At 41.5% G+C, this 24,712-nt stretch overlaps 1 protein-coding gene across 9 annotated transcripts in view; it reads left to right on the top strand.

Moving 5' to 3' along the window:
* Nucleotides 1-24,712, top strand: part of sun1b (Sad1 and UNC84 domain containing 1b) — a 40,759-nt gene that overhangs the window by 2,552 nt on the left and 13,495 nt on the right. The window contains exons 1-7 of one of the 9 annotated variants that reach the window (XM_015945608.3): nt 1,081-1,671; nt 3,902-3,999; nt 14,381-14,569; nt 21,604-21,851; nt 22,108-22,371; nt 22,479-22,613; nt 22,892-23,032. In XM_015945608.3, coding sequence (XP_015801094.3) covers nt 3,917-3,999; nt 14,381-14,569; nt 21,604-21,851; nt 22,108-22,371; nt 22,479-22,613; nt 22,892-23,032 — 1,060 coding nt within the window. In that variant the 5' untranslated portion in view covers nt 1,081-1,671; nt 3,902-3,916. The other 8 variants (XM_015945605.3, XM_015945607.3, XM_054750581.2 and 5 more) reach the window with 8 other exon arrangements.

The raw sequence follows: 24,712 nt of genomic DNA, 5'->3' as shown, positions 1-24,712 counted from the left end.
AGAACCGGTGACAAAGGGCAGCCCTGGCGGAGTCCAACCCTCACCGGGAACAGGTCCGACTTACTACCGGCTATGCGGACCAAACTCACGCTCCTCTGGTAAAGGGACTGAATGGCCCTTAACAGAAAGCCACCCACCCCATACTCCTGGAGCGTCCCTCACAGGGTGCCCCTGGGGACACGGTCATAAGCCTTCTCCAAATCCACAAAACACATGTGGATTGGTTGGGCAAACTCCCATGCCCCCTCCATCATCCTTGCAAGGGTATAGAGCTGGTCCACAGTTCCACGGCCAGGACGAAAACCACATTGCTCCTCCTCTATCTGAGATTCAACTATCGATCGGACTCTCCTCTCACCTTGGAGTAGACCTTTCCAGGGAGGCTGAGGAGTGTAAGAGGAAGGCATGACTAAAGAAAATGAATAGAAAACTACCTTAACCTAAAATGACAATAATGCTTCCCATTTACCATGTCTACTGCTTATGGACATGTTTTCAATATAGTTTCTTCTAGGATGTTATAGTTTGACACATCTTCATCTGGGCACCTTTACTCATGTGGATCATTTTCCTGTTTGGTACAAGCCAAATGAACATGTAATGAGGTTCTTAGCAGTGTGATTATTTTGATCTGGATTTTACTGTTAAGGAGATTGTTGGATTGGGCAACATGATTTGTCCAGCTGGCAGTCACAACACATTGTGTTTCCTTTTACAAATCAAATGGACATCTGGTTATAGCTTCAGTTTCTATCTTTTTTCATTATTCTGTAGTTTATCCTAGTGGTTCCCAAACCTTTCAGCTTCAGACCCACAAAATAGCAATTATCAAGACATGCAACCCCCCAGTTATCTCAGATTTGACAACAACAACATAACAACCTTAAAAAGCTAAATAATTCAGGGTTAAACGAATCCTGCTTCAGCTCATGTTCACTCATAAACATTTATGACAATTTAGTTGAGGGTTTGTAACAATTATGCAAGAAATATAACTTCAGCCATTGTTTTTCATTTTTATTTAGATTTCTGGAAATCATCTTAAGACCTGCTGTGTTGGTGACCCACAGTGGGGTCCCGACCCCTGATTTGGGAACCACTTAGGCTCACAGAAAATTGTATTATTATTATTATTGTTGTTGTTGTTAATATTATTATTGTTGTTAATATTATTACAGAGTAATAACGTATAGTGATACTACTTTATCCAGACATTATGTCAGCTGCAGATATTAGATAAACTCCTGCAACGGTAGCTGCTGTCTGAGGACAACAACACTGACAGCTCCCAGTCCCACCACTGCAGCAGGACTGGTTGACTGGTTTCCTCCAATAGATTTGAAGTGAGCGCTCCGGCCGACAATAGAGGGCCTGGAAGTGGGAGGATCAGCTCGGCAGCGATCCTTCTGGCTTTGTTACGCCTGGGAAGCCATTTTGGAAACAGGCTTGTTGTGCTGCAGCAGTAACAGTCCCTTACTACTTGTAAACTTTCTAGCATAGACCCAGACCAGTAAAGCCCGCAGTGTGCAGCTCTGCGGACCCGCAGTCTGATTAGCGTTTAGTGGTCCGAGCGGTGGGCTGCTGGCGGGACCTGGCGCATCTTCAGCGGATTTATTTCCTCTGGATTTTAAACAATAATAACAACATCATCCATGGCTTCTGAAGTGGCTGGCAAGTTTTCACACTGACGTGATCGCGTTGCAGCCGTAGTGAATATTTGGGGTTTAATCTGATTTATTTTGGTCTTGCTGCGCTCCTTTACCGACTAATGTTTTGACAGCGAGCGCAATCGTAGGCCTCAGAATTATCTGACTGTATTTTATTAATGTTTGGTTTTAAACGGCTACATACGTTTTCTATCATAATTCCAGGGTAATGGGCGTGTGTGATTTATGGGACGTGTTAAACGAGCGTGTAGCGTAACAGATACGGGTTGTCCGTCGTTGCCTCTGCGCAGTTTCATCTCCAAATTTAGCCCAGAGCAACGCCAGACCGTTACGAGGCTCCTACATGCCATCCCGTGTGACGGTGTGTTGTTGTGATGACCGTAAACCTGTTTGCTTTTGATCGGCGTCAGTCTGCTTGGACGGTAAGTGGCCCTGTCTCAGGACTCAGCTGTTTGCACGTCGCAGGTTTGCGTAAAGGAGGCAGCAACGTCTGAAAATGGGACGCATGCTAACTATAGTCAGTGTCTTTGCACACTGTTATTGTTTAGTTTGTCTCTCCACAATCACATCAGCTGAGTTATTGCGATGTCTGATTCATTGCACAAACTGCACGTGGAAGGAAAAGCCTAATCCTGTCTGAATTATGGTCCCCTTGGCTTTTGGATATTTATTTCCCTTTATCCCTCCTTTTCAGATTGAAGACTTGTGAGAGGATTTAACTGAGATTATGAGTAGGGATTTTGATGGATTTTCTTCATTTTAAAAGTAATTAATTTATTGTGCTGCTACTCATTTAATTTATTTGCAAAACTGCAGATTATAAAGTGTTGAATGCAGCTTCCTATAAGTATGTAAGTGTATTATTTTATTGTCTAGAGCAAGACGTGTGTGAAGTTTAACTGTGAACACGCAGCAAGAGTTTACTTTGGCACTAATTGTGAATTTCTTTGGGCCAGTACAGATTTTTCATCCGTTTTTATCCTGCTGATACAGTTTTAACTCCATGAACTAAAATGAACAGAATAAATATCTTGACATTTATGATTCTGGAGGAAGAAACTTCCACATTGAAGTTATAACTCTTCTTGCTTATGAAACTTAGGACACAGCAAAGGTGCATTCAAGTGCTAAAAAACAAGACATGCAGACATAGTCAGAGTTCACAGTTCAGAATTAATTGAAAACAGTGGATGTTGATTTTATTTAAATATCCTGTTTGAACAAAGTACAGTTTGAAGAAATTAGTCATATTTGCAATCCAAATGTGAATTTCTGCTTCCAACATTTCCTGCATGTCCTTTTTCATTCGCTATGTTTCCTGTTTCAATTTCTTTCACATGTATTTCCATGAAAACTTTACAATTTTCACGAAACTTTTCAGTGTGAGCTAATATCACACCTGCATTATGAGAATCAGGATGTTATGTGCAAAAATGATTTGTTATGAGATTGTCATATTTGCATTAGCTTTAGTTTGGCACACCATGATGGTATGAGGCCAACAGTAATATAGTATTTGCAAAGGCCGTTCCCCATAAAGTTGTTTTCTGTGTGAGAGGCTCAGCCCCCTCAGGACAGCTGCTTCCCGCCCATTAGTTCAGAATCTGCCCCGCCCCTCTGCTGTTTCACTGCTTTCATAACACCAAGCTCACTCGAGCTGCTGCTGCTGTCGGACTGGCTGTCCCGGTGCTTAAAGACTGCTTAAACACAAGGAGGACCGTCCTGTCTCTGCTGGCCTTTTCTCTCTGCTGAAGCAGACCACCAGAGGAGAGGACAGGTTATTCATTACATCGTCACTGGTGTCCGAGAGTTCCGTCAGCCAGAGCCAGCATGGAGGAAGAGGTCGGCCAACTCTCCCACACAGTAGCTTTGTTGTGTTTATGAGGAAAAGGAAAGGGCAGATTCTCAGGCTGAATTGTGTTTTGTGTAGCTGGTGGTGGTGTTTGCTGACAGACGACGATGTGCATGGTCTGCGTTTGTTGAGAGGCGGGAAACTTGTCGATGAACTGTTTTAAGGTCTAGTTGAAGTTCTTAATGTACTGATAAATGTGGCAGAACCTTAGCAGGAAGGTGTACCCTCAAAGAGACAGACCGAACAAAGCAGTGCATGCATTTCTATTTTATTTTATATTTTTCAGTGTGTTTAAACTTTAGTTTGTCCTTGTTATGCTACTCCTGACATGTCAGCTGTGACTAAAGGAGTCCTATGCCTTCTTACATCCTCACTTTTTCAGTCTAAACAAAGAAGAATGACCATGGATTTTTCCCAGCTGCACACATATACGCCTCCACAGTGTGCTCCAGAGAACACCGGCTATACTTACTCTCTCAGGTGAGACCTCGGTGCTGCGCTGCGGCACCAAACATTCAGGTTGTGGCATTAATGTAGCTAAACATCTGCCATTTGTGACTCAAGACGGCTCTGAAAATAACTCAAAATGAAGATGAACTGTTCCAATAACACGTTTAAGACTTTTGAAGGGGAGTTTCTGCCTGCATCAAACCCAAACAGTAGATGTCATGACCGAGTGATTGTGCATATTGCATTTGTGATTTATAAGTGTGTGGTTTGCATTTTTAGACATAACTTTTAGACACAGATGAATAAGCTTAGGTTGTTTTTAGATTTTCCCAGGCAACCCTGGTCTTCAAGGGCAGCATGTTTTAGAGGGGTTTCTGCTTCAACAAGCATGTTAATCAGTAGCAGAATGACAGGCTTCTGCAGAGCTTGATGACACGCTGAACAGGTAATACAACCATTGAATCAAGTGTGTTTGAGCAGAGAAACGGCTAAAACAAACTGGAAATGGGCCCTTGGGGACCAGGGGTGGACTCCCCTTGCTTTGCATTTAAAGGAAATACATTTTTTAAACTTTTGTTTCATAACTTGTGGTTGCCACTAGCTGATCTCACAGTTCTGTTAAATTGTGAATTTCAGGGCTTTTACACAGAGTTAAAACAAACCTTATATTCCAGTTTCTCTACATATCCTAACTTTTCCGACTGCACTTAGTTTCCATACGTTCCTTATTGAGTTACTCTTCATCCCACCTTGTGCTGAAGGTGTGGTCACCACCTCACCAGGAACGTCTGTGCTTGTGAAGGAATGTTGTCTTCAGAGCTGTCACTTTAATTGCCAGCAGCCATGAGAACCACAGACAGGTATTTGGGTGTGTAAGTCAGGAGCTGAAGCAGTAACTCATGTGCTGCTCGTTTTCTGACTTTAAGGAGTAGAAGAGTTGATGTTCAGATACAGAAGGACCCCAATGGCTTTAGGGAAAGTCTGAAAGTGTCTCGTAAAAAAAAATCGAGTTTCAACAAAGGTCTCATTGGGTTTAGCGCCTTGTAGAAGCGTGCAGTCTTCAGTGGTACTTTCTGCTCCTTCCTACTGAACAATGTGGACTGTTGTGTGTTTGGGACAGTTGGTGGAGCAGTTGGATCCAGTGTTTTATGACTCTGCTCTGCTGCTAAACGGTGGTGCATTGATGCACCTTGACTGCATACCTTTCAGGTGTTTTTCTGTTGAAAGTTCAGCTTCATGTTTAATTAGGACCCATTTCAGGCTACTTACAGAGGGTGTACTCTAGCAGAGGCAGTCCTGTGAGTCAGCCTGTGTGGACCAAATAAAAGTAAACTGTGCATAAGCTTGATCAGCAGCCTCGCTGGAATCTGCCAGGTAGACTAACGGTCTGGAATAAGCTAATCGTGTTCCATTGAATGCAGTCAGCTGAGAAGCTATTAATGAACCTCAGTTACAACTGGGTCCCTGATCCCAGGATTAGGCTAATAGTTTATGCCTCTTGGCTAGTTGGGACATTCTTTTTTCATTTTCTAAAATAGGTATGTCAGACCAGCTTCCCTGTGAAACAAACCTAGGATAGATCATAAAAGGGACATAATGACCGTATCACATGATACTTGTTCAAAGCTGCAGCTAAACCACTTCAGATTTTGGATGTGTGTCTGAGGAGTGGGTGTGCATGTAGAAGAGAGAGCTGCAGAAACCGGCAGGGTCAGATGACAGAAACGGTTGGTCCATCTGCTGTCAAAACTCAAAAAAGCAGTGACAAGGTTTGTGGCACTGTGTTGCTCAAGAAGAAGAGGCCTCCTGTTGTGCTCTGGAGGGGGTGCTACACTTGGCCCACCAACCTTGTTATTGAAATCCTAAATGCTGCAGGGGAAACACTATCACCGTTGCCCTAGTAGAGACTGGTGAGTCGTTCTGAAACAAATGTAAACAGAAAAATTAGAAGCGATGCAATTATTCTTCCCTCTATCAAGCTCTCAAATTATTACACACACCACAACGCTGCGAAAACCTCAAGCCACAAGGTATCTTTTTGTTTGTTAGAAAATCGTTAGTTGTATGATGTTTATTGTGGCTGAGAAGGGAACTGTTACCACCTCCAGAAAAACTGGCTGGCAACACCCATTTACCACAGAAATCAGGTGTGTGTGTGTGTGTGTGTGTGTGTGTGTGTGTGTGTGTGTGTGTGTGTGTGTGTGTGTGTGTGTGTGTGTGTGTGTGTGTGTGTTGCTTCACACTGATACAGCCTTCATATTTTAAGAAGGTGGAATTGGGTCAGAGACCACAAGGCTGCTGGGTGTCTGTCTTGTACTTTTTCCATCGTTATTTGGGACAGTAGTGTGATGAGGGATTTATTTAGTTTTGGGGTGTTACATTTTTTTTTTCCCAATACAAAAAATTATATATTTTGTCCAGAAATCTTTAACTTATGAAAAACTAATATCCATAGGAAATATTATCTCTGTCTCTCTTGATCTTTTCCATCTAAAGCTGGTGTTGTAGTTGTGGGACAGCTGCGGTGCACCCTGCCCTCACAACCGTCTTCACACGTGCTCTGAGTGTGCTTCAGTTGCCAGCGACTGACAGCAGCTGGATTTTGGAGAGATGTTGTCTTTAGTGCTGTTGTTGATCCTTTCCTAAGACCCACATTTCTGTAACATTTGAAGCTAAAATCATTTGAACTAAATTCCTCTTTTAATCCATCAAAGATGAGAAGTCTTGCTTCTTTCTGGTAAATCTGAACTAGAATGTGTTGCATGTTTCTCTAGTTGTGCCGAGCTAGAAGGCAGGCTAGTGTGGTCTCCATGGAAACTACAGCAAAATATGGCTTCAGCATGACGCTGGTTACAGCCAACAGCCAACAGGAAGTTCTGTCAGTGGGAGGGAAAAGGAGGCAGGGCGGGAATGATCCTAATCACAACTCCAGATCTTTTCTACCTGAGTTGGTTGGATAGATATCTAAAGTCGGGGGGGGGGGGGGGGGGGCAGGAAGGAAGTAGGTGTTTGTCCTATGTTAAAGACTGCCTGTAAACTAATATTTGCAGCAATGTCAGCATGGACGTAGATAGGACTGATTCATCCAGATCACAGCATAGCATCTCCCTCTGAAATATTTGGCTTTTGGCACAGCTCTAACTCAAGTCTGGGTTTATGAAATTCCCTCGTAACACAGGACGATGTTGCAAACGGGACTAAAACTTCAAGCACTCTAAACTATTCACAGGTGTGTTTAAAACTATTATCTAATGTTTCATGTTGGACGCATGCACTGCATGTTTCCTGCAGAAACCTAAATGTGATATTTTATTCAGTAACGTTGGTGGATTCAGCATTTTAATGCAACAATTTCCCTGTCGTGTTTACTTTTGCATTAAAAACTTTCTGGCAAGTGTTTGGCAAAACTTTGGTAACCCCACTTGAGGTTTTGATTCAGAGATTTACAATCCACATGGTTTCTATAATCTCGTGCGTGTTTGTGTGTGTGTTTGTGTGCATGCGTGCGTGCGCGTGTTACAAATGCAAACCAGAGTTTATGAGGCAAGTAGATTATATAACTGATAGGGATAGATGGGTATTGAATTCAGTACTTTTTAAGGCACCGACTGAATTCCATAGTACTGACTGAGTACCGATTCACGTCATATAAAACGATGCCTTGTTTTGGTACTCGTGTCACGCGCCTGAGCAAGAGTGTAACGTCTTCAGTCACTGTGGGCGAGCTGTAAACAAAGCAGCATGGCAGAGAGGAAGCGTTCTGAAGTTTGGGTCCACTTTACTAAATGCGATGGGCTGTTGGGTGATGATGAAACCAGCGACAACGATCTGAGTATGAGACATCTTAATCTGCTCCAGCAGCAAAATAAACTGTTTAAGATAATGTTAGCTTGATAGTTTAGTTTTTGTTTACATAGCTAATGGTGCGTTCGCTTTCTCCTTGGAAATTCCAGCTTGTGAGTAGGAAAAATAAACAGTTTGAAAATGAACGGCAAAAGGAATGATAATACACTGTAAATTTAGTTCACAGCAAAGATGTTTGATTCAGTGTGATTTGCATTTTATAAAACTACAAGGACCCACCATCACACATAGGGGTGTAACGGTTCACGGTGGGGAGGGGGGGGGGGGATGTTGAACCGTTTCGGTTTGGTCCTTGCGTACCCTTGCGGTTCATTTTCCATGAAATAACGCATTTTTATTTGCGTGATTTAAGCGGATAAAAGTTCATAGGCGAGTTTCTGCACAGACGCTGTATTGGGTGAGGCGTGATGGCTGCATGCGCCTGATCTCTGTTTAAAAAATGTAATCTGCAAATTCTGATCAACTCCTTTAAGAGCGGATCAAACCAGCTGGGTGTCACTGCTCCTGGAGCCCGTAGAGACGCTGAACCTAGCGACGCTTCGCCCCCTCCCTTCCTTCACCCCGGTTTCAAGCCAGTTTCACACTGCAAGCATCAGCGAAACGGAATGGCAGCAAAGCGGCACCGCTTCAAATAGAATGCAATTATAGTATATGGAGTGTTTCAAACCAGCCGCGACGCAACATTTTCCAGGCGCATCCCAGAAGCGGCATGCCGCGCCGCTAAAGATAAGATCGGTTTCTATTTTTTCCTCGAGCTGCTTCTGGTACACGTCGATTTCCGCAGTTCACATTAGGGCTGCAACTAACGATTATTTTCATAATCGATTAATCTGTCGATTATTTTTTCGATTAATCGATTAATCGGTTCATTATTGTTTAGCTATTTAACCTATACAAGTGATGGATGCATTTCAGTTAAGAAAAAAAAATATAAGAAAAGTGTGCAGTTGACTGCAATCTATTTTATTGCACATGAACAGTCAGCAGTATAAAATGAGCTAAACAGTGCAAAATATCAGTCCAGAATAATTTTTTAGCATTAGCTGGAAGCCTGCTCCTTCCACCATGGGTAGTGGCCTCATGTCTTTTACCAGCATGTTTAGAATAGAGTTTGTAAGTGGTATGAATTGCTGGGGGGTGAGTGTCTTGTTCCCCATGTAGTTGTCCATCGTTGCTTGTTTTTTTCTGCATAAGAAACACAAATAGACTGAAATAAGTACACATATAAAATAAAGCAGCACACACACTACAACACTAAATCAATATTATATTATTTGAATTAATTAACAATATACAGTGATCATTTATTTTGAGGATTACGTTCTACAAAATAGCCCGCAACATGAGATATTCAGAAAAAAAGTCTAATTTTTTTTACTATTAAAAAGCTCTAAGTAAGAAGCTCATGAGGTTTTTATTTTGAGTCGGGAGTGTTTAAATTAGCTAGAAAATGTGAAAAATGTTTATTTTGTGTAATACTGTTTAAGAAACATGATAAAAATGTGTTGTGAGGCGTTTTACAGCGTTAGACAGTAAAACAGCCTTTTAATAGTAAAAAATGACTTTTTCTGAATTTCTCCTGTATTTATAAATTGAAAGCGTACAACTATGCCGCGTTATATTCACCTGGACACAGCTCGTCTGTATATTTTTCTCCGCGGAGTTGTCCTTTTTTGAATGAGGAACATAGTTATGGGTTTGCGCCGTTTTTCTCTTAACGAGAACATTCTTATAAACAGACGTGCTAAATTTGGCAAGCGCATGACACACAACACGGAGGAGATTCACGATGGCATTTAGTCAATCAGAAGTAGAACACCGTAGACTGACGCGGCAAAAAAACATGTTTAACATCCACTATAACGAACTCAGCTAAAACACTAAGTCCAGCTTGTTTATTTTCTGTTACTTACCGGGCTGGCTCTTCCAAATGACGGCTCACTTGACCGCGGTGCTCTTCCTCTGCTGCATCAGCCCCCACATGTTTTCGTCTCAAATGTTCACTTAGGGACGTCGTGCTTCCGTGCCATGCTAGATGGTTTTTGCATATTTTGCAGGTCACCCGTCTTTTCAAGGCATCTAGAGTGAAGTCCGGGGTTTCTCTTCAGTTTTGTCGCTTCTATTTTTCTTCCGTATTTCTTCTTGTTCCGCCATCTCTCACAGCAAGATGAGCGTCAGTAACGTGATACGTCATGAAAACCGAGGGCACTCATTGGCTCATTTCTTCTTCTACGGCTCCACTGGTAGATCAGTGGCTCATTACTGCCACACACTGGCGGCAAATTTAACAGATTGTAACCGATGTCAGATTGTGGTAAAAATAGACTTTATGCGGTAAAATATGATTATTAAACAACTAATCGATGACTAAAAAAGTTGTTAACTATTTTAATAATCAATTATAATCGATTAAATCGATTAGTTGTTTCAGCTCTAGTTCACATAGTGCAAGACAGGAAACCATACACAGTTTCAGTGTAAAAGCCCCAGTTATTTTCAAAATGACATGCAACGTTGCGATGTTATGTATAACTTACATCAGTACGTGTGACCGAACGTCTTTGTTTACCACCAGTTTCTTTCGAGAAGTGCATCAGTGTGATTCCTTGTGGGGGTTGTGATCTCTCGATGAGGAAGGCGTCAGAAGTCTCGAGGGATTTTATAATCTCGCGGGTACAGCGAGGCGCAGCGAGGAAGCCGTGCCGCGTCCAAGACTCTCCCGGTGTGAAAAGGACCGCTTAGAAGTTCGCGAGTGAGCCGCCCCGCCGCTCTTCCGTTTCGCTGATACCTGCAGTGTGAAACCGGCTTCACACTGCAAGCATCAGTGGAATGGAACGGCAGTGAAGCGGCACCGCTTCAAATACAATCCAATTATAGTCTATGGAGTGTTTCAAATCAGGTGCAACGCGGCAATTTCCAGGTGCGTCCCAGAAGCGGCATGCCGTGCCATTAAAGATCGGATCAAGTTCTTTTTTTTCCGCGAGCTGCTTCTGGGACACGTCAATTTCCGCAGTTCACATAGTGCGAGACAGGAAACCACACAGTTTCAGTGTAAAATCCCTGGTTATTTTCAAAATAAAATGCAACGTCGAGATGTTAAATATAACTTATGTCAGTAGTATGTGTGACCGAGCGGCTTTGTTTACCACCAGTTTCTTTAGAGAAGTGCAACGGTGTGATTCATCGCGGAGGTTGTGATCTCTCGATGAGGAAGGTGTCGGAAGTCTCGAGGGATTTTAGAATCTCGCGGGTACAGCGAGGCGCAGCGAGGAAGCCGTGCCGCGGCCAAGACTCTCCCGGTGTGAAAAGGAGCATCACCAGTCAAACACAACACTTGTCTGCATGAACGTGACACTCATAGCTGCGCAAATAAAGACATCATGCTAGATCAGCAGCCTGTGATGACACCTGGATCTGCTCACTATAGGAGCCACTTCAGATATTATTAAATAAATAAATACATAAATATAATAATAATATACAGAAAATTAATCGAACCAAATTCTTTAAAACACTGAACCGAACCGAATACGATTTTAGCGTACCGTTACACCCCAATCACACAGTTTGTCCAGAGGGGAAAGGAGAGGAAAAGGAGTACATGGAGCTGTGTTAAGTTTGTGAAACACCAGAATATTAAAATACAAACATTTGTATGGTATCGAGGGTTGTTTTTGTTTCATTTGTAGTTTATAATACATGGTCTCCTCATCATAGTTATTCCAGAGGGATTAGAAGAGGATTAGGAGTCCACGGAGCTGGGTTTGCTTTTTCGTTATTTAGAAACAGTTGTTAAAGGTTTTCATATTGAAGAATTTTGTACAACACTGTGACGATAAAATACAAACAGTTCATGATATTTATCAAATATGGTTATATTTTGGGAAAATAATATATATTTAATTAAAAAAGCATTTTGAATAATTATTAAACACTCAAAAGTATTGAAAATTGGTACCGTTAAGTACCGGTATCGATTCATGGGTACCGGGAATTGGTATATCGATTTAATCGTCAAAGGTACCCATCCCTAATAACTGATCTGCCTGCTTTAGATTGACTACCATGAGCTTTATGTTTTAATATCTTTAACACTTTTGCACCTTTAGGATTGTTTTTGTGTATTGTTGTGTCTTTTTAACACATTTTTACACACAGTCCCTAAACACCTGAGTTTTATTTATTTATTTTTATTCTGTAGGGACAGTAAGTCTGACATGGCATCGACATTGCACACTCAAACTTTTATCACTACTTTTAAAAAACGATTAAACACATCTGTCTTTTGCACTTCACAAATAATTAGAAACCTCAATTTAACTCAGTCTTTATTAAACTGCTGGTAAATGTTGAACATTTAGCAGTTTTCATAGTAAGAATCCCTCCCATTTCTGAATAAATACAACCATCACATTGGATTATCGGTTTTGTCATAATCATGCAGTTGATGATGGGTGATCTGATGTTTCCATTATATTTAGATCAATCATCATTGTGTTCTTCTTTAAATTGTTTTTTTAATAATAAAAAACAAAGCTTAAAATGCTCCAAGTATTTCCTATTTTGACGTAAAATGTCTTTGTCCTTTGTCTTTTATTTGTCATAATTGTGTTGTGGCTTGTGTTTTTCATTGCACTCTGCATTGTTTGCTGTCAACTGAAAACACAAAGAATTGAGTGAAGCAGGAAAAAAATACCAAAGAAATGTTTAGTGGTGCCCACACAAGTCTGGGAAAGCGACCAAAGATCCCCGCTGTTATGTAACAGAGGATTCAGGAGTCTCTGTTCGGGATGGACGTCTTGTGTTTATCTGCCGTGCGTGTCCGTCTCTTCAGCTGTCTTTGTACTCGCCTCTGAAAAGGCTGCATCCATCTATTTATATCACTTATGTGGGCCGTCGGAGCCACCTGGGAGAAGGGTGACACACACACACACACACACCAACTCAAGAGTGTAAAACTAATTAAAGTTTACCAAATGGTAGCAGATTTTGTAAAACTTCTTAATTAAACCAAAGATTTTTAAGATTTGATGAGTAGAGATGTTTCTATTAATGTTTATACAAGGCTGCAGGCTACACAGTCGTGTCTGCCCTCCAGTGTTGTCTCCACACCTCAAACTCAGTGTCACATGTCACACTGACATTATCACCGAGATGTGTACTCTTACACAGACTGATAAATGCCAATGAATATAGTTGCTTTGGCTCAGGATGCAGCTCAGAAAGATGCAACAAGCTTTGTAGTTCTCTCTGTAGACCGGACTGACTGGATCAGCCGCTCTCAGGATCGCATGACCCTGTGGCTTTAAGATGTGTAGGGTAATGTTTACTCATATTCTGTGTTTCCAAACTCTCTTCTGGTATTTGAATTTCAAATGAAGTAAGATAAGCATGTGTATCATGGAATAAACTGATTGTTCTGTTGGTCCGTAAGGAGATCTCTAAGCTTTTGTGCAAAATAAGAGCAACTATTTTAAAAAAGATGTTGGCGTGGATGAGATAGATTATGATGTTAACGTGCAGCTGTTTGACAGAACCTTAACTGATTCTTTTGTTTGTATTATCAATTATTGGTAAAGGTTTTGCATCAGCCGGGACCAGTGAGAAGGTAAAGAAACCCTCCTGGTTGTCTAGTCAAAGGTGAAGTAGTTGGTGCAGCAGGCAGGGGGTTAATGCCAAAAAAGCACTTAATTGGCTCTAGCTGGGAAAGTGTAATCCCTCAGTGCCACAAGGCTGCAAACCTACCTGTGTGATGCGTTCACATTCACCTTTCTGCTCAGTTGCTGCCTGATATCAAGGCTGGTGGCTGCTGCTCACATCATAAACCTGATGGCTGTTGTGTGTAAACAGTAACGTTCTCTGTTATGCAGCTGTGTGTTTAGAGGTGTGCATTTTATAACACAGGCTAATCTAACTTTCCACCCTGTCAGTGGAAGATAGCTTGAGCATTTTGTATGTTATCATTTTTGTTTATTACAGCAATGAGAGGCTGTGATGGCTTGTAGGTGCTGGCCTTGACGCGGCGTGGCTCTGCCAGGTGGGTGTGGCCCACAGTAAAGCATGGCAAAAATTTATGGTGTTTCCACTCAGCTTTGGTTTGGACATTGTGTAGGTTTCTTTTCCTTAGTCTGCTTGCATAGTTGAGGATGTTTACTCTGTATATTTGCCTGATTTGACTTCGAGACACAGTGTGCCCATTCTTTCTCTGGTCTTTTCTGTCTCCCATATGAGTGAGTGAGTCATTTCCTGTGTGGAACATTGCCCTGTGCAGAAAACAATGTTACAGCAGCGCTATAAAAAACTGTTTGCTTTCATTTAAGGAAAAAGCTTTCATTTAAGGAAAAACATCCTTCAAGTTGACTTGTTGAATATGAGAAACCAGGAATACAAAATGCTGCATGTCTTATTGATTCTGCCTTTAAATGCATCTCAGAGCAGCAGATAGGAGAAGCTCATTTCCTCTTTAGTGTCCTGCCATGCCCCAGTCGTCACTAACCATTTTCCTGCTCAACTTTCTAACTGTTGCTGTTTCTTCTTCCCGTCTCAGTTCCAGTTACTCCACTGCAGCATTAGAGTTTGAGAAGGAGCACCAGATCGCTCCCGTCTACGAGTCGCCTAAGATGTCACGGAGGAGTCTGCGCCTGCAGAACAGTTCCCGGCATTATGGTAGCGAAAGCTTGGCTGATTATTCCCAGAACCACAGCAGCAGCTACGCCAGCACCAGGAGAGAGACGCGGTGAGTCAAGCTGAAGGGATCTCCTTGATTGTGTAAGAGGATTAAGCGACACAGTCCTGAATAGGATTGGGCATCGTTTGATTTTGAACGATTCCGATTCCGATTTCTTGTTTCGATTCCGGTTCCTATCGATTCCGATTCTTCATAGACATTACGTGTTTTAGCTAACCGCAGGTCCTACTTGATGAAATAATCTTAACTTCAACATGAATCTTAATTCTATGAACAACAACATCACCTTCATTTAGACAAAAACATGTTTTGGAGAAAAAAAGATAAAGACTTGCAGCACAACCAGTGTGTTTGTTTCTGACCACAACCAAAGTCTGGAAGAAGCCTCTGGGATGAGAGGCTAAATGTCTCCAACATATCCAGAAACGTCCAGCTGTTTTCAGCTAAAACTCTCAGGATGATCATGTCCAGGATGACTGAGAACTACACCTCCATGCTGCAGCAGCATTCAGTCAGAACAGAAAGTAAAACTTAAATGTAGCTGGCTGCATCTGACTGCTGACGCTCCGTGTGTGTTTTTATTTCTGCTGTGAGACAAACTCACCTCACACTGTCCAGAGTTTGTTCTTTAAAGCTTCTATTAAATCCACCGCGTTGACGTATTTTAACAAGTTTCCTCTACGCTGCAGGAGTTAAAGTTTACATTACGGAGTAAAAGTTCGGCAGACATTTTTATATTTGGCCGCTGCGCGCCGGGTGGGGGGAGGGGGACTCGGTGCTGCACACAGACAGCTGGTGTGATCAGCTCTGAAAAGTGTTGATCAAAATTTGCAGATCACGTTTATTTTTCACAGAGATCGCTGCAGATTCCTCTTCCGGTCAGCATTCTAGGAATCGAAATAAAAAACTTTGATTGCGGGAAAAACTAACAGTTGGAACCGGTTCCAATCCATGCTTGATGCCCAACCCTGAAGTTAAAATATGTACAGCTAAATGTTTCAAACAGCAACAGGGTCGGGATGTGTATTTTTGTTTTGGATAGCATTCATATCGAACTTTTCACTGTTGCAATTGTTTAAGAGTCATGTTGCATTTTGTTGTGATAATATTGGAAGCCCTTGCTCTTAACTCGTTCACTGCCAATGACGACTAAAGTCGTCATTTGCATTTTTTTACTGTGGGCATCGGAACGAGCTCTAAAGCTGATCTTCATCCGTGTACATCACACGTCACGTGATCAGGAAGCAGAAAATCCATGTTAGCTAATTTTGGGCCGCTGCTGTAAAAAAGTGAGGTGCGAACTGGAAAAGCTTCTGCTGATCACAATTCGACAACAGATTATTAAAGAACAGATAACGCTCGAAATACGCACATTCTTCCTGATGTAAAAGGTGAGTGTACTCTTTGTTTTGACATCGACATCATCCTAGCGCGCAACGCTCTGTGACTCTTCAAAAGGCAGTAAAAGCGCTGAAAAACGCTGGCAGCGAAGGGCTTTTCTGATCAGGAAATGGCTGGTAGTGAATGAGTTAATACGTTTTTATCAATATCAATGGCATTGTCAATTCTGTCTATCTGTTCAATCCCTTATCAATTCCAGAGTAGTTAAACAGGTGGAACAAAACTAACTGTGCACGCTCCTGCAACATAACTGTCAGTTATCAGGGTTTTCCTGGCTCTAATTGAGGCAGAGGTGGTACCATCCTGACCATGCGCCAGCACATGCATACTCAATAAGATGCATTAAATTGGTGTTTAGTTCTCTTTTCCCATCTGATATTTATAGTTAAAAATATATTTTTAATTTTTGACCTACATTTCAGTAACATTTTAGGTTTGTATTAATAACATCTTAGTCAAAATAACACATAAATATATCCAGTAAAATATAATGCATTTCATTAATGCATAATGAGTTTAGTCTTTCTTAGTTTTACGATCATCATATATTTTTCTGTGCGCCACTTGATCGTGAGACTGCTACCCGTTAGCTTTAGCATTAGCCAGTCTGCGTGTAGCTGCACTTTTGATCCCAAACTTTGGACCGGATCTGCCTTTGTTGGTTCCTTTATTCTCCTCCACTGCATCCTGATTACCACACTGTACGCCAGTAAAAAGCATTTTTCTTACACGTTACTTACATTTGTTTAAGAAAGTTCTGGGTAAAATAGAAATTCAAAGATGTTGCACCAGTGCTACGTTTAAAAATAGACAGACACGCACAGACAGTTTTTGTCGTCGCACTGTACAGCCCTGCTCTGATATGGAACAGCCTGGGGAAAATCAGGACGTCAATAACACCAACCACAGATATGTAATACCAACTAGCGAGAAAAGCAATTTTTAATCTTTATCTGCTGCGGTTTTATTGCTTTTCGGTGCACCACTGCTGATACAGCGCCCCTGTAGTGGCGCAACGCTGCAACTGCAGATAAAATAGCATCCATATAGCTGGGGGCAGCGTAAAATGAAACGGCACAAAATTAGCTGGAGGCGGCCGCCATGCAAATTTGAATGCAGGAAAAACCCTGGTTATGATAAATAATCAGTTGTACCTGTATCGGTTGGGAAGATCGAAGATCTTTTCAAATGTTCTCCTTTCTGCTCCATGTGGAGGCACAGCTATCTTCTTGTTCGGTGCGGTGTTGCTGTAGCTTTTGTAGAGTGGGAAAAATCTCACCACAGGTCAGGGGTGGCGTTAGGCCCGGCTACTTGGGCTCAAGCCCCGAATGTTTTATGAAAAGCCCCAGATCTAAAACGTGGAAGTAACATGCAGTACCAAAGTCCAACAGAGAGGGAGCAGCTGGCAGTGGTTTGTATACAGCCTGCCTGAGCCTCCACCACTGAAGAAGCCCTTCAGCAGCCGGCTTCAAGAGCACCTGGCTGCAGCCGCTGTGTAGCTCCTCAGTAACCGGATACACGTGACCTCCACACTAACCGGAAACACGTGACCTTCACAGTAGCCGGAAACACGTAATTTTAGTTAAATCGACTTTGACCAAATTGCGATTTTGTTACTATTGATGCTGCTGAGAAATAAAAGGCTCCGGTGTGAAATGTATGGCAAAAGACGGCAGTGTTGTCCTCAAAGGAAGAGCTCTCCTGAGTCATCTGTGATGGGGTGCCTGATGATAGTGGTACAGTTGATTTGAAGATGTCTCTCTGTGTCTGGAAGAGATGCCATTTAGCTATGTTTTTATGAGGACATGATATTCGTGGCTTTGCACAAGTGCAATGCCAGGTGTTCCTCAGAGCATTGTAAGTCACAAATATTCTACCAAGACGGCAGAAACTGTGTATTTCCGGCTCAAATACAGAAAAACAGATCTGTGATGAGGATCCACCAAAATCCACCCTCCACAAAGTGGAGCATGTGCCATCTGGGCAGCTTTCTGTCTCTTTATGCATGTAGCAGCTTTGGTCTCTCCAAAAAATTTAAGGTCCACCATTTCCATCATGATGTGCTCTTGAAGAAAAACCTCCTTTACAGTTTCTCGGCAGTAATCTAGTGAGCGAAGGTGCTCACATAAACTGAAGCCTAGTCCGCTCCGCTGGGCCAGCAACTGGTATTGCTGACATTCCTCCAGCTCACATCTGATATTGTGAGACATCCCCCATGTTTTCCTCTGAACGTGAACTGGCACAGAAAACCCATGGCCAGTTCTCTGCACAGCAAATAACCCTGTAGTTTCATCTACACAAACACACTGCAGATGACTGGCCAAGCAAACATCTATTGACTGGTTGGAGTGCTTCCTCATCATGTGAGCCTTGTAGTTTTTGGTACGAAGAGTAAGGCCACAGTGAGGGCATGTCGTTTTCATGGACTTTCCATCAGCTGCAGTTTTATTGAACACAGATGGTAGAGCATATGAATATTCTACCAAAGATTCAGAAAATGGTTCAGATACCGAAGACAAAACCTTTGGGGGGAGACGGGGCTCCTCAAAGTGTTCTGCCGGAGGAATACGGGTCTCCTCGAAGAGTTCAACGGGGAGCAGTCCTGATAATGGTGGCTGACTTGGCATTGAAGAATGCTGACAAGACAATAAATGCCTTGCCAAATCCCCACGCCGTATGATTGTAGTCTTACAGACAGGGCAGTGAAAGTGTCCTGCTGTCCTACAAGGCAGCCTGCACCGGCATATCATTTTATCTGTAAGAGAAAACAAACAAACAAACAAACAAACAGATGTAATTTAAATCTAGTTGTATAGAATGCAATCAATTTATCTAACAATCAGATTGTACATGTTAACAAAAACATCCAAGCCAACCTCAATAATGAAAGCAAAATGGTATGGATCACAAAAGTTATGTCAAGAAAAGTGGTGAAAAGTAAAAAAATATATATTTTATAAAAACGCTGTTTTGTGGCAGATGAATGCACTGAACTGTACAATGTCAACAGCAACTTTTAAGTCAACAAAGATACTGCAGAAGTGCTTAAAAAGTGCATATTTACAACTATAAAGTATATTTAATACAAACATACCGTTGAAATGCAAAGCATTTTTTATATGCACACCTAGATGCTCCTCAATCTTTGCCCTGACAGTAGGGCTGGAAGTGGGGCACAGAGGGCAGTGAAAGAGTCCTCTGCAGCACGTGTTGCATTCCTGCAATTCTGGCTTTAAGCCCGAATTGCAGATTGATATGTGCATCTAAAACAGAGAGAAAAACAGATAAACAGCATATACACATTTAAGTTTAGGTTTTAGCAGAAATAACACATTACAGTTGGCATGTAATAGATTTGGGAGGAAAATTCTTGAAAAAAACAAACATCTTACAAGACATTTTCATTTGTGAGATATGTTTCTATTGACATATAAAAGTCAATTGAACAGGGGCTGACTAAAATCTGGGCAATAAAAACGCTCTACAGAGTAGAATAACGAACAGAAGTATTGATAAATATATAAATCTGTTTGTGATGAAATTTACGGTGTTGACGCTAACCTAAGGTGTCAAAAGTACTCACGTTCCTTACTACAGTTTAGATACCTCTGTTTAAAAATAGTCAAATAAAAGTAGAAGCATTGACTCGACTTTTTATTCAAGTGGAAGTAAGAAGTACAGGGTATAAAATATAATTTATGTACAAAATTCTGAAGTAATCTTGCGTCCAAAGCACGCGTGCGGGGGGCTGATTTACAAATGTACGGATTACAAAGTACAGACATGCTTGCTAAAATGTGAGAAGTAGAAGTATAAAGAAGTATACAGTAGGCACAAAAAAGTACAGCAGTTAAGATACCAGAAAATTTTACTTAAGTACAGTATTGAAGTATTCGTCATTTTGCATCTCTGATGCCAACAATAAGTCATACTCTAATGCAAAATGTGTTTTTTTTTCTTCTTCTCGCTCACAGAAGCCGTTAATCCAACTCTCTTACTTAAACCAGGCCCAGGAAAAAGCACATCTGTGTGTTTCTCTGCCATGGAGCATGATGGGGAAAAAAAATTAAAATAAGAAGGAATGTTGTAACGCAAAAAAAAAAAAAGTGGCAACATGATCATTGTAAGAAAACTAGAATTATGAAATCACTAACGGCAAGTTTATTTAAGAAAGACTGTCCCAACCTTTGCGATCGACTTGCAAGACATCCGCGGTATCCATGAGTGTTTATGGCTACTGTGGAGGTCACGTGCTTCCGATTACTGTGGAGCTCCACAGTGGCTGCAGCCAGACCCTTATCGCCGGCTTCTTCTACAGTCTCTGCCTGAAACGCAAATGTAAAGATGGACATAAGGGCGTTTTTTTAGACCAAAAGTACCGCGACAGGACCCCAGCTTTGATGAGACTGGTGTTGACTCAGGTTTGTGAGTCTTATTTGAAAATATTTGTGATTTGTAATATATATATGATGTTGACTAGTGCGTGTCACATGTGTGTGTATGTGCACACGTGCACGTGCACGCACGTGCGTGCGTGTGTTAAGCCCCGGATCTTCTTCAGTCCTAAATCCACCCCTGCCACAGGTCAGACCTTTGTTGCTGGAGTCTTGCTAGTGTATAAGGTAAATGATGCTAACGTGATAAACAGCATTAATAGGAGAGGCCGTGCGAACATCTCTGCTGCTGCTGCGTTGTCTGGAGCCGGTCAGAACACGTCAATAATTTATTGCGTATTTTGTGCCCAAAGGCTTTTGTATATTCGTTACGCTTCCTCCCTTGATGAAATGTCTTCTTTGCAAATTGCAATTATTGCAAGTTACCCTGTTGTCATGCTTTCTTGTAAAATATGACCAAACTTTCGAGCATTTGTGCTGTTTGGACGCCATGTTTCCTGCTTCTGTGAGCTACACAAACCGGTGACGTCATTCATGCCGAGTGGAATTGATTAAGGGAATCATTTGCAAAAGTGGTGAATGATTCCTAGGAATTGAAACAATGGGAACCAGTTTTCGAATCCCTCCCTTACTTGCCAATAAAGTAACTGTCCTTCCCGTACCAGGCAGCTTATGATTCAGCTAGAACTGATGAGTGGTTGAGGAGTTTCCCTCTGAAACAAAGAGCAAAGTGTTTCCTGATGAGAGGAGGTGTCACTTCACTGGTTTTATTCATTAACTTAGAACTTGCATCTTGATATTTGCATCAAAACGTATTGGGCATGTTTTAGAGGTGAGTGTATGCCGGTTTTACTGGTGAAGAAGAGTTCCAACTCTCTGCTCCACTGGTAAAAGATGTGGAGCTGCTGCTCTTGATGAATATCTGCTATGCATCCAAATCAAATCCAAACAACTGGTGCAGTTATTTGTGAACATAAGCATGCTGGTTATGAGTAACAGTTTGTGCAAAGGAGAAAAAAATGTTGATTTGAAAATGTGTTTGGCTGCTGATTAGGGCTGCACAGCATTAGGCTAGTTTATCATTATTGTAATATCAGTGTGCACATTACTCAGGTTGCAAATTGAGATAGACTGATGAGGTTTTTCCTCATGCCGACACTGATGCATGTGGAGGTCACAGTCAGGCCGATGTCTAGATGTTTTCTGCTCTCTAAAATGTTTTTTTTACAATAATGACTTTGAGTCTGGTTGAGCTGTTTCTGTTGTCTCCTATTTGTGCACTTGCAGGACGCCTCGGAGCAGGAAACAGCTGCCCAGCTCCAGCTCCCTGTCTCTGTCCCTGAGCCAGATCGCCACACCGAGACAAACCTTGTCCTTCTCAGCTGTCAGCACCCCGATTGACAACAGCAGAGCTGAGGAGAGCAGCAGGACGGCCGAGGTCTCAAATCTCAACACGGCATATGACCAGTCCCACCTGAGACACCGTACCATCACCACCACCACCACTACAACCACCACTGTGGACGGGCAGTGGGGTCAGTTGGAATAATTTAAGAAATATTTGTGGCCCAACTTCAAGGTCCATGCTTCAACACATCCCTAGTTATTAACAGAGGTCGTTACTTGGCACTGGAGTTTTCATTAAAGGGAAATAAAGTTCTGGATCTTGAAAAGAGGATGAGAAGAATCTGAGCAAACATAATGATCAGATGGAGGGTTAGGGTTAATCAACATGATTGTCATATAAAATCATTTTACGTTGTTCCCCTATGATTCACTGTGCCCCCCCAGGACAGAGCTCCGGTCACAGTTCATCCAGCATCAACGGCGACGCCAGCTCATCAGGGTCCCACACGCTACTCGCTAATGGCTACATCTGCAAAGACTGCTCGTTACACTCTCAGAAGACGAACTCCTCCATCACACGGACGTCATCGTCGTCACTGTTGTCGTCAGCTCAAGCAGAAGGAGAACTCTCCACCAATGCCCTGTCCTCCCCCTCTTCACCTTACACCAGCATCTACACCAGAGACAGGAGTCGGAGGAACAGGACAGGTGGGAAGAAATCCTCACGTCTGCTTGAAATTAAATTATTTACTGTTATTTCAGTGCTAGAATGTTAAAAGTGGAGTTGTGATAATGAGAGCGGTGCTTCTCTCCAGGAGTCTTGATGTCTGTGTCTAACTCGTGTTGGCGGTACAGCAAACAAGCCCTGGCACCCATCATCTCCGTAGTCTCCCTTTTCTTCAGTAGTGTGGTCCGTGTGGGTTCATGGGTCAAAAGTTCATCAGAAAAAGGTACACAGCCTTTTCTTTGTTTGTTCTATTTTATTTGCTTGTCTGAAACCTCGTCCCATCCTGACTCGTGTCGTTTCCCACCTCAAATCTGATATTAACCTTTTATCTAAACCTCTTCCTTTATTTTGATCACTGATTATTTTCTCTTTTTATTCTCAGGATTTTTTCCAAGGAAGTTCTTTGATTTCCTTCTCAGATTCCTAACTGATATTCCTTTTCAGTGATCTGTCTTTCGTAAATTGAGTTTCCAATTGAACTAACGGTGCTTTTATGGACAGGCATGTCTCTAGGTGTCCTAGCATCGTTTTGGGACTCGGTGAGACAAACGACTTCCCTGAGTTTGTCCAAACTTTGGCTGCTTAAGCAGACTGCTTCCCAAAGGACCATGAGCTCCAAGGCGGCTGCCTATGAAGAACAAGGTACCTGCTGTTGCTACATGAGGAAGAGGTTAAAGTTCACCACTTCTCACCTCTGCTGCTGCGGCTCTTCGTTAACTTTCTCTCATTTTAACAGCTTACAGTTTCTTTTCAATGGAATGAAGCTTTACATTGAAATAAAGAGTGGGAGTGTCTGCTTCCTTTTTCACTGTCCAACTTTCTATTTTTATATTTTTAAATGAGGAAGTTAAATAGCAATAAAACAACCCCTGAATGAGTTCTTCATGAACTCAGATTACTGCCGGAGTTGTATTAAATAAGGTTAAAATGTTATTTTTACATTTAAATGACTTCAAACCAAACAGCCAAGACTTTTCAACTTGTGTGTTTTTGTTATTAAGAACTTATAAGAATCTCCAAATGTAAATTCTCATGATTCCCACTGGTTTTCTTCTGATTTAAGGTGCTTTTTCTGCAGCTTCTTCTTATTTCTTTGTCTTTTCCCTTCAGGGGTCACCACAGAAATCATCTGTCTCCGTTTAGTCCCATCTCCTGCATGCTTTACCTTCACAACTAACTTTTCCTGCAGCTGGGAGGATTTTATTCTGGTGCATGAGTGTCACTTCTTCATTTGTAGTTCTAGTTTCCAGCAGGTACTGCTCTGTATTCTCCTCTGTTTCGTGCCGCTGTTGTTTATGTCTTACTCATCAGAATCAGTCTTTCACTGGGCTCAGGCGCTTGTTGACATATTATGAGCAGCATTTGTGGAGGAGATTCCAATAGAAATGTTCCTGAGAGACGGTTCTGAATCTGAGTTAAAGAGTTTTGCTGTGGTGTCGCTGGATTTTTATACGATTCGTAAAACAAATTTTCTCATAAATAATCAGAGCTCTAGAACATCAGTTTAATTTCTGCGAGTTAGAAATGTGGGACAGAGTTAATTGTTAATTTATTTCTCACTCGGCAGTTTCATACATCATTCATGCAAAATACAATCATCAACAGTCTCCTAAGTGAAAAAAAGGGGGAGGTAGAAGAAGTCTTATATTACCTACCTCTTTGTACTTCATACAATGTAATTTACAGAATGGCCTTTTACACAAACCAAGTATAGAACTTCCTTATCTTTGTAAACAAAATCACAATCAAACTTATCAATATACTTATTCAATATTTACTTATCAGTCATACGATTGCATGATTTTTTCTTTATATAGTCTCTTAAATTGATCGGTAGTTAAACATTTTTTCAGGTCATGATCCAGATTATTCCATAATTTTACTCCATATACTGAAATACACATTTGCTTTAATGTTGTTCGTGCAAAAACTCTTAAACTCAGGCTTCTTTCTATTTTTTCCATCATTTGAAATCAAAACAAAAAACTTCTGTAACTTCACTGACAGTAGCCTCTTTTTTGCCCTGAACATAATTAGTAAAGTTTTCAAATTAACCAAATCCCTGAATTTCATAATTTTTGATTCAATAAAAAGTCTATTGGTATGTTCCCTAGCATCTACTTTATATATAATTCTCATAGCTTTCTTCTGTAATAAAAAAAAGGATTAGTGTTTGCTTTATATGTGTTGCCCCAAACCTCTATACAATAAGTCAAGTATGGAACAATAAATGAATAATATAATATATGAAGTGTTGATGACTCCAAAATGCTTTTTCTTTATTTAAAAGTCCAATACTTTTACACAGTTTTTGTTTTATAT

Source organism: Nothobranchius furzeri, chromosome 12 (genome assembly GCF_043380555.1).
Source record: "Nothobranchius furzeri strain GRZ-AD chromosome 12, NfurGRZ-RIMD1, whole genome shotgun sequence".
Taxonomy (NCBI): domain Eukaryota; kingdom Metazoa; phylum Chordata; class Actinopteri; order Cyprinodontiformes; family Nothobranchiidae; genus Nothobranchius; species Nothobranchius furzeri.
Note: the sequence above shows the minus strand (reverse complement) of the source record. Positions and strands in the feature narration are given on the sequence as shown.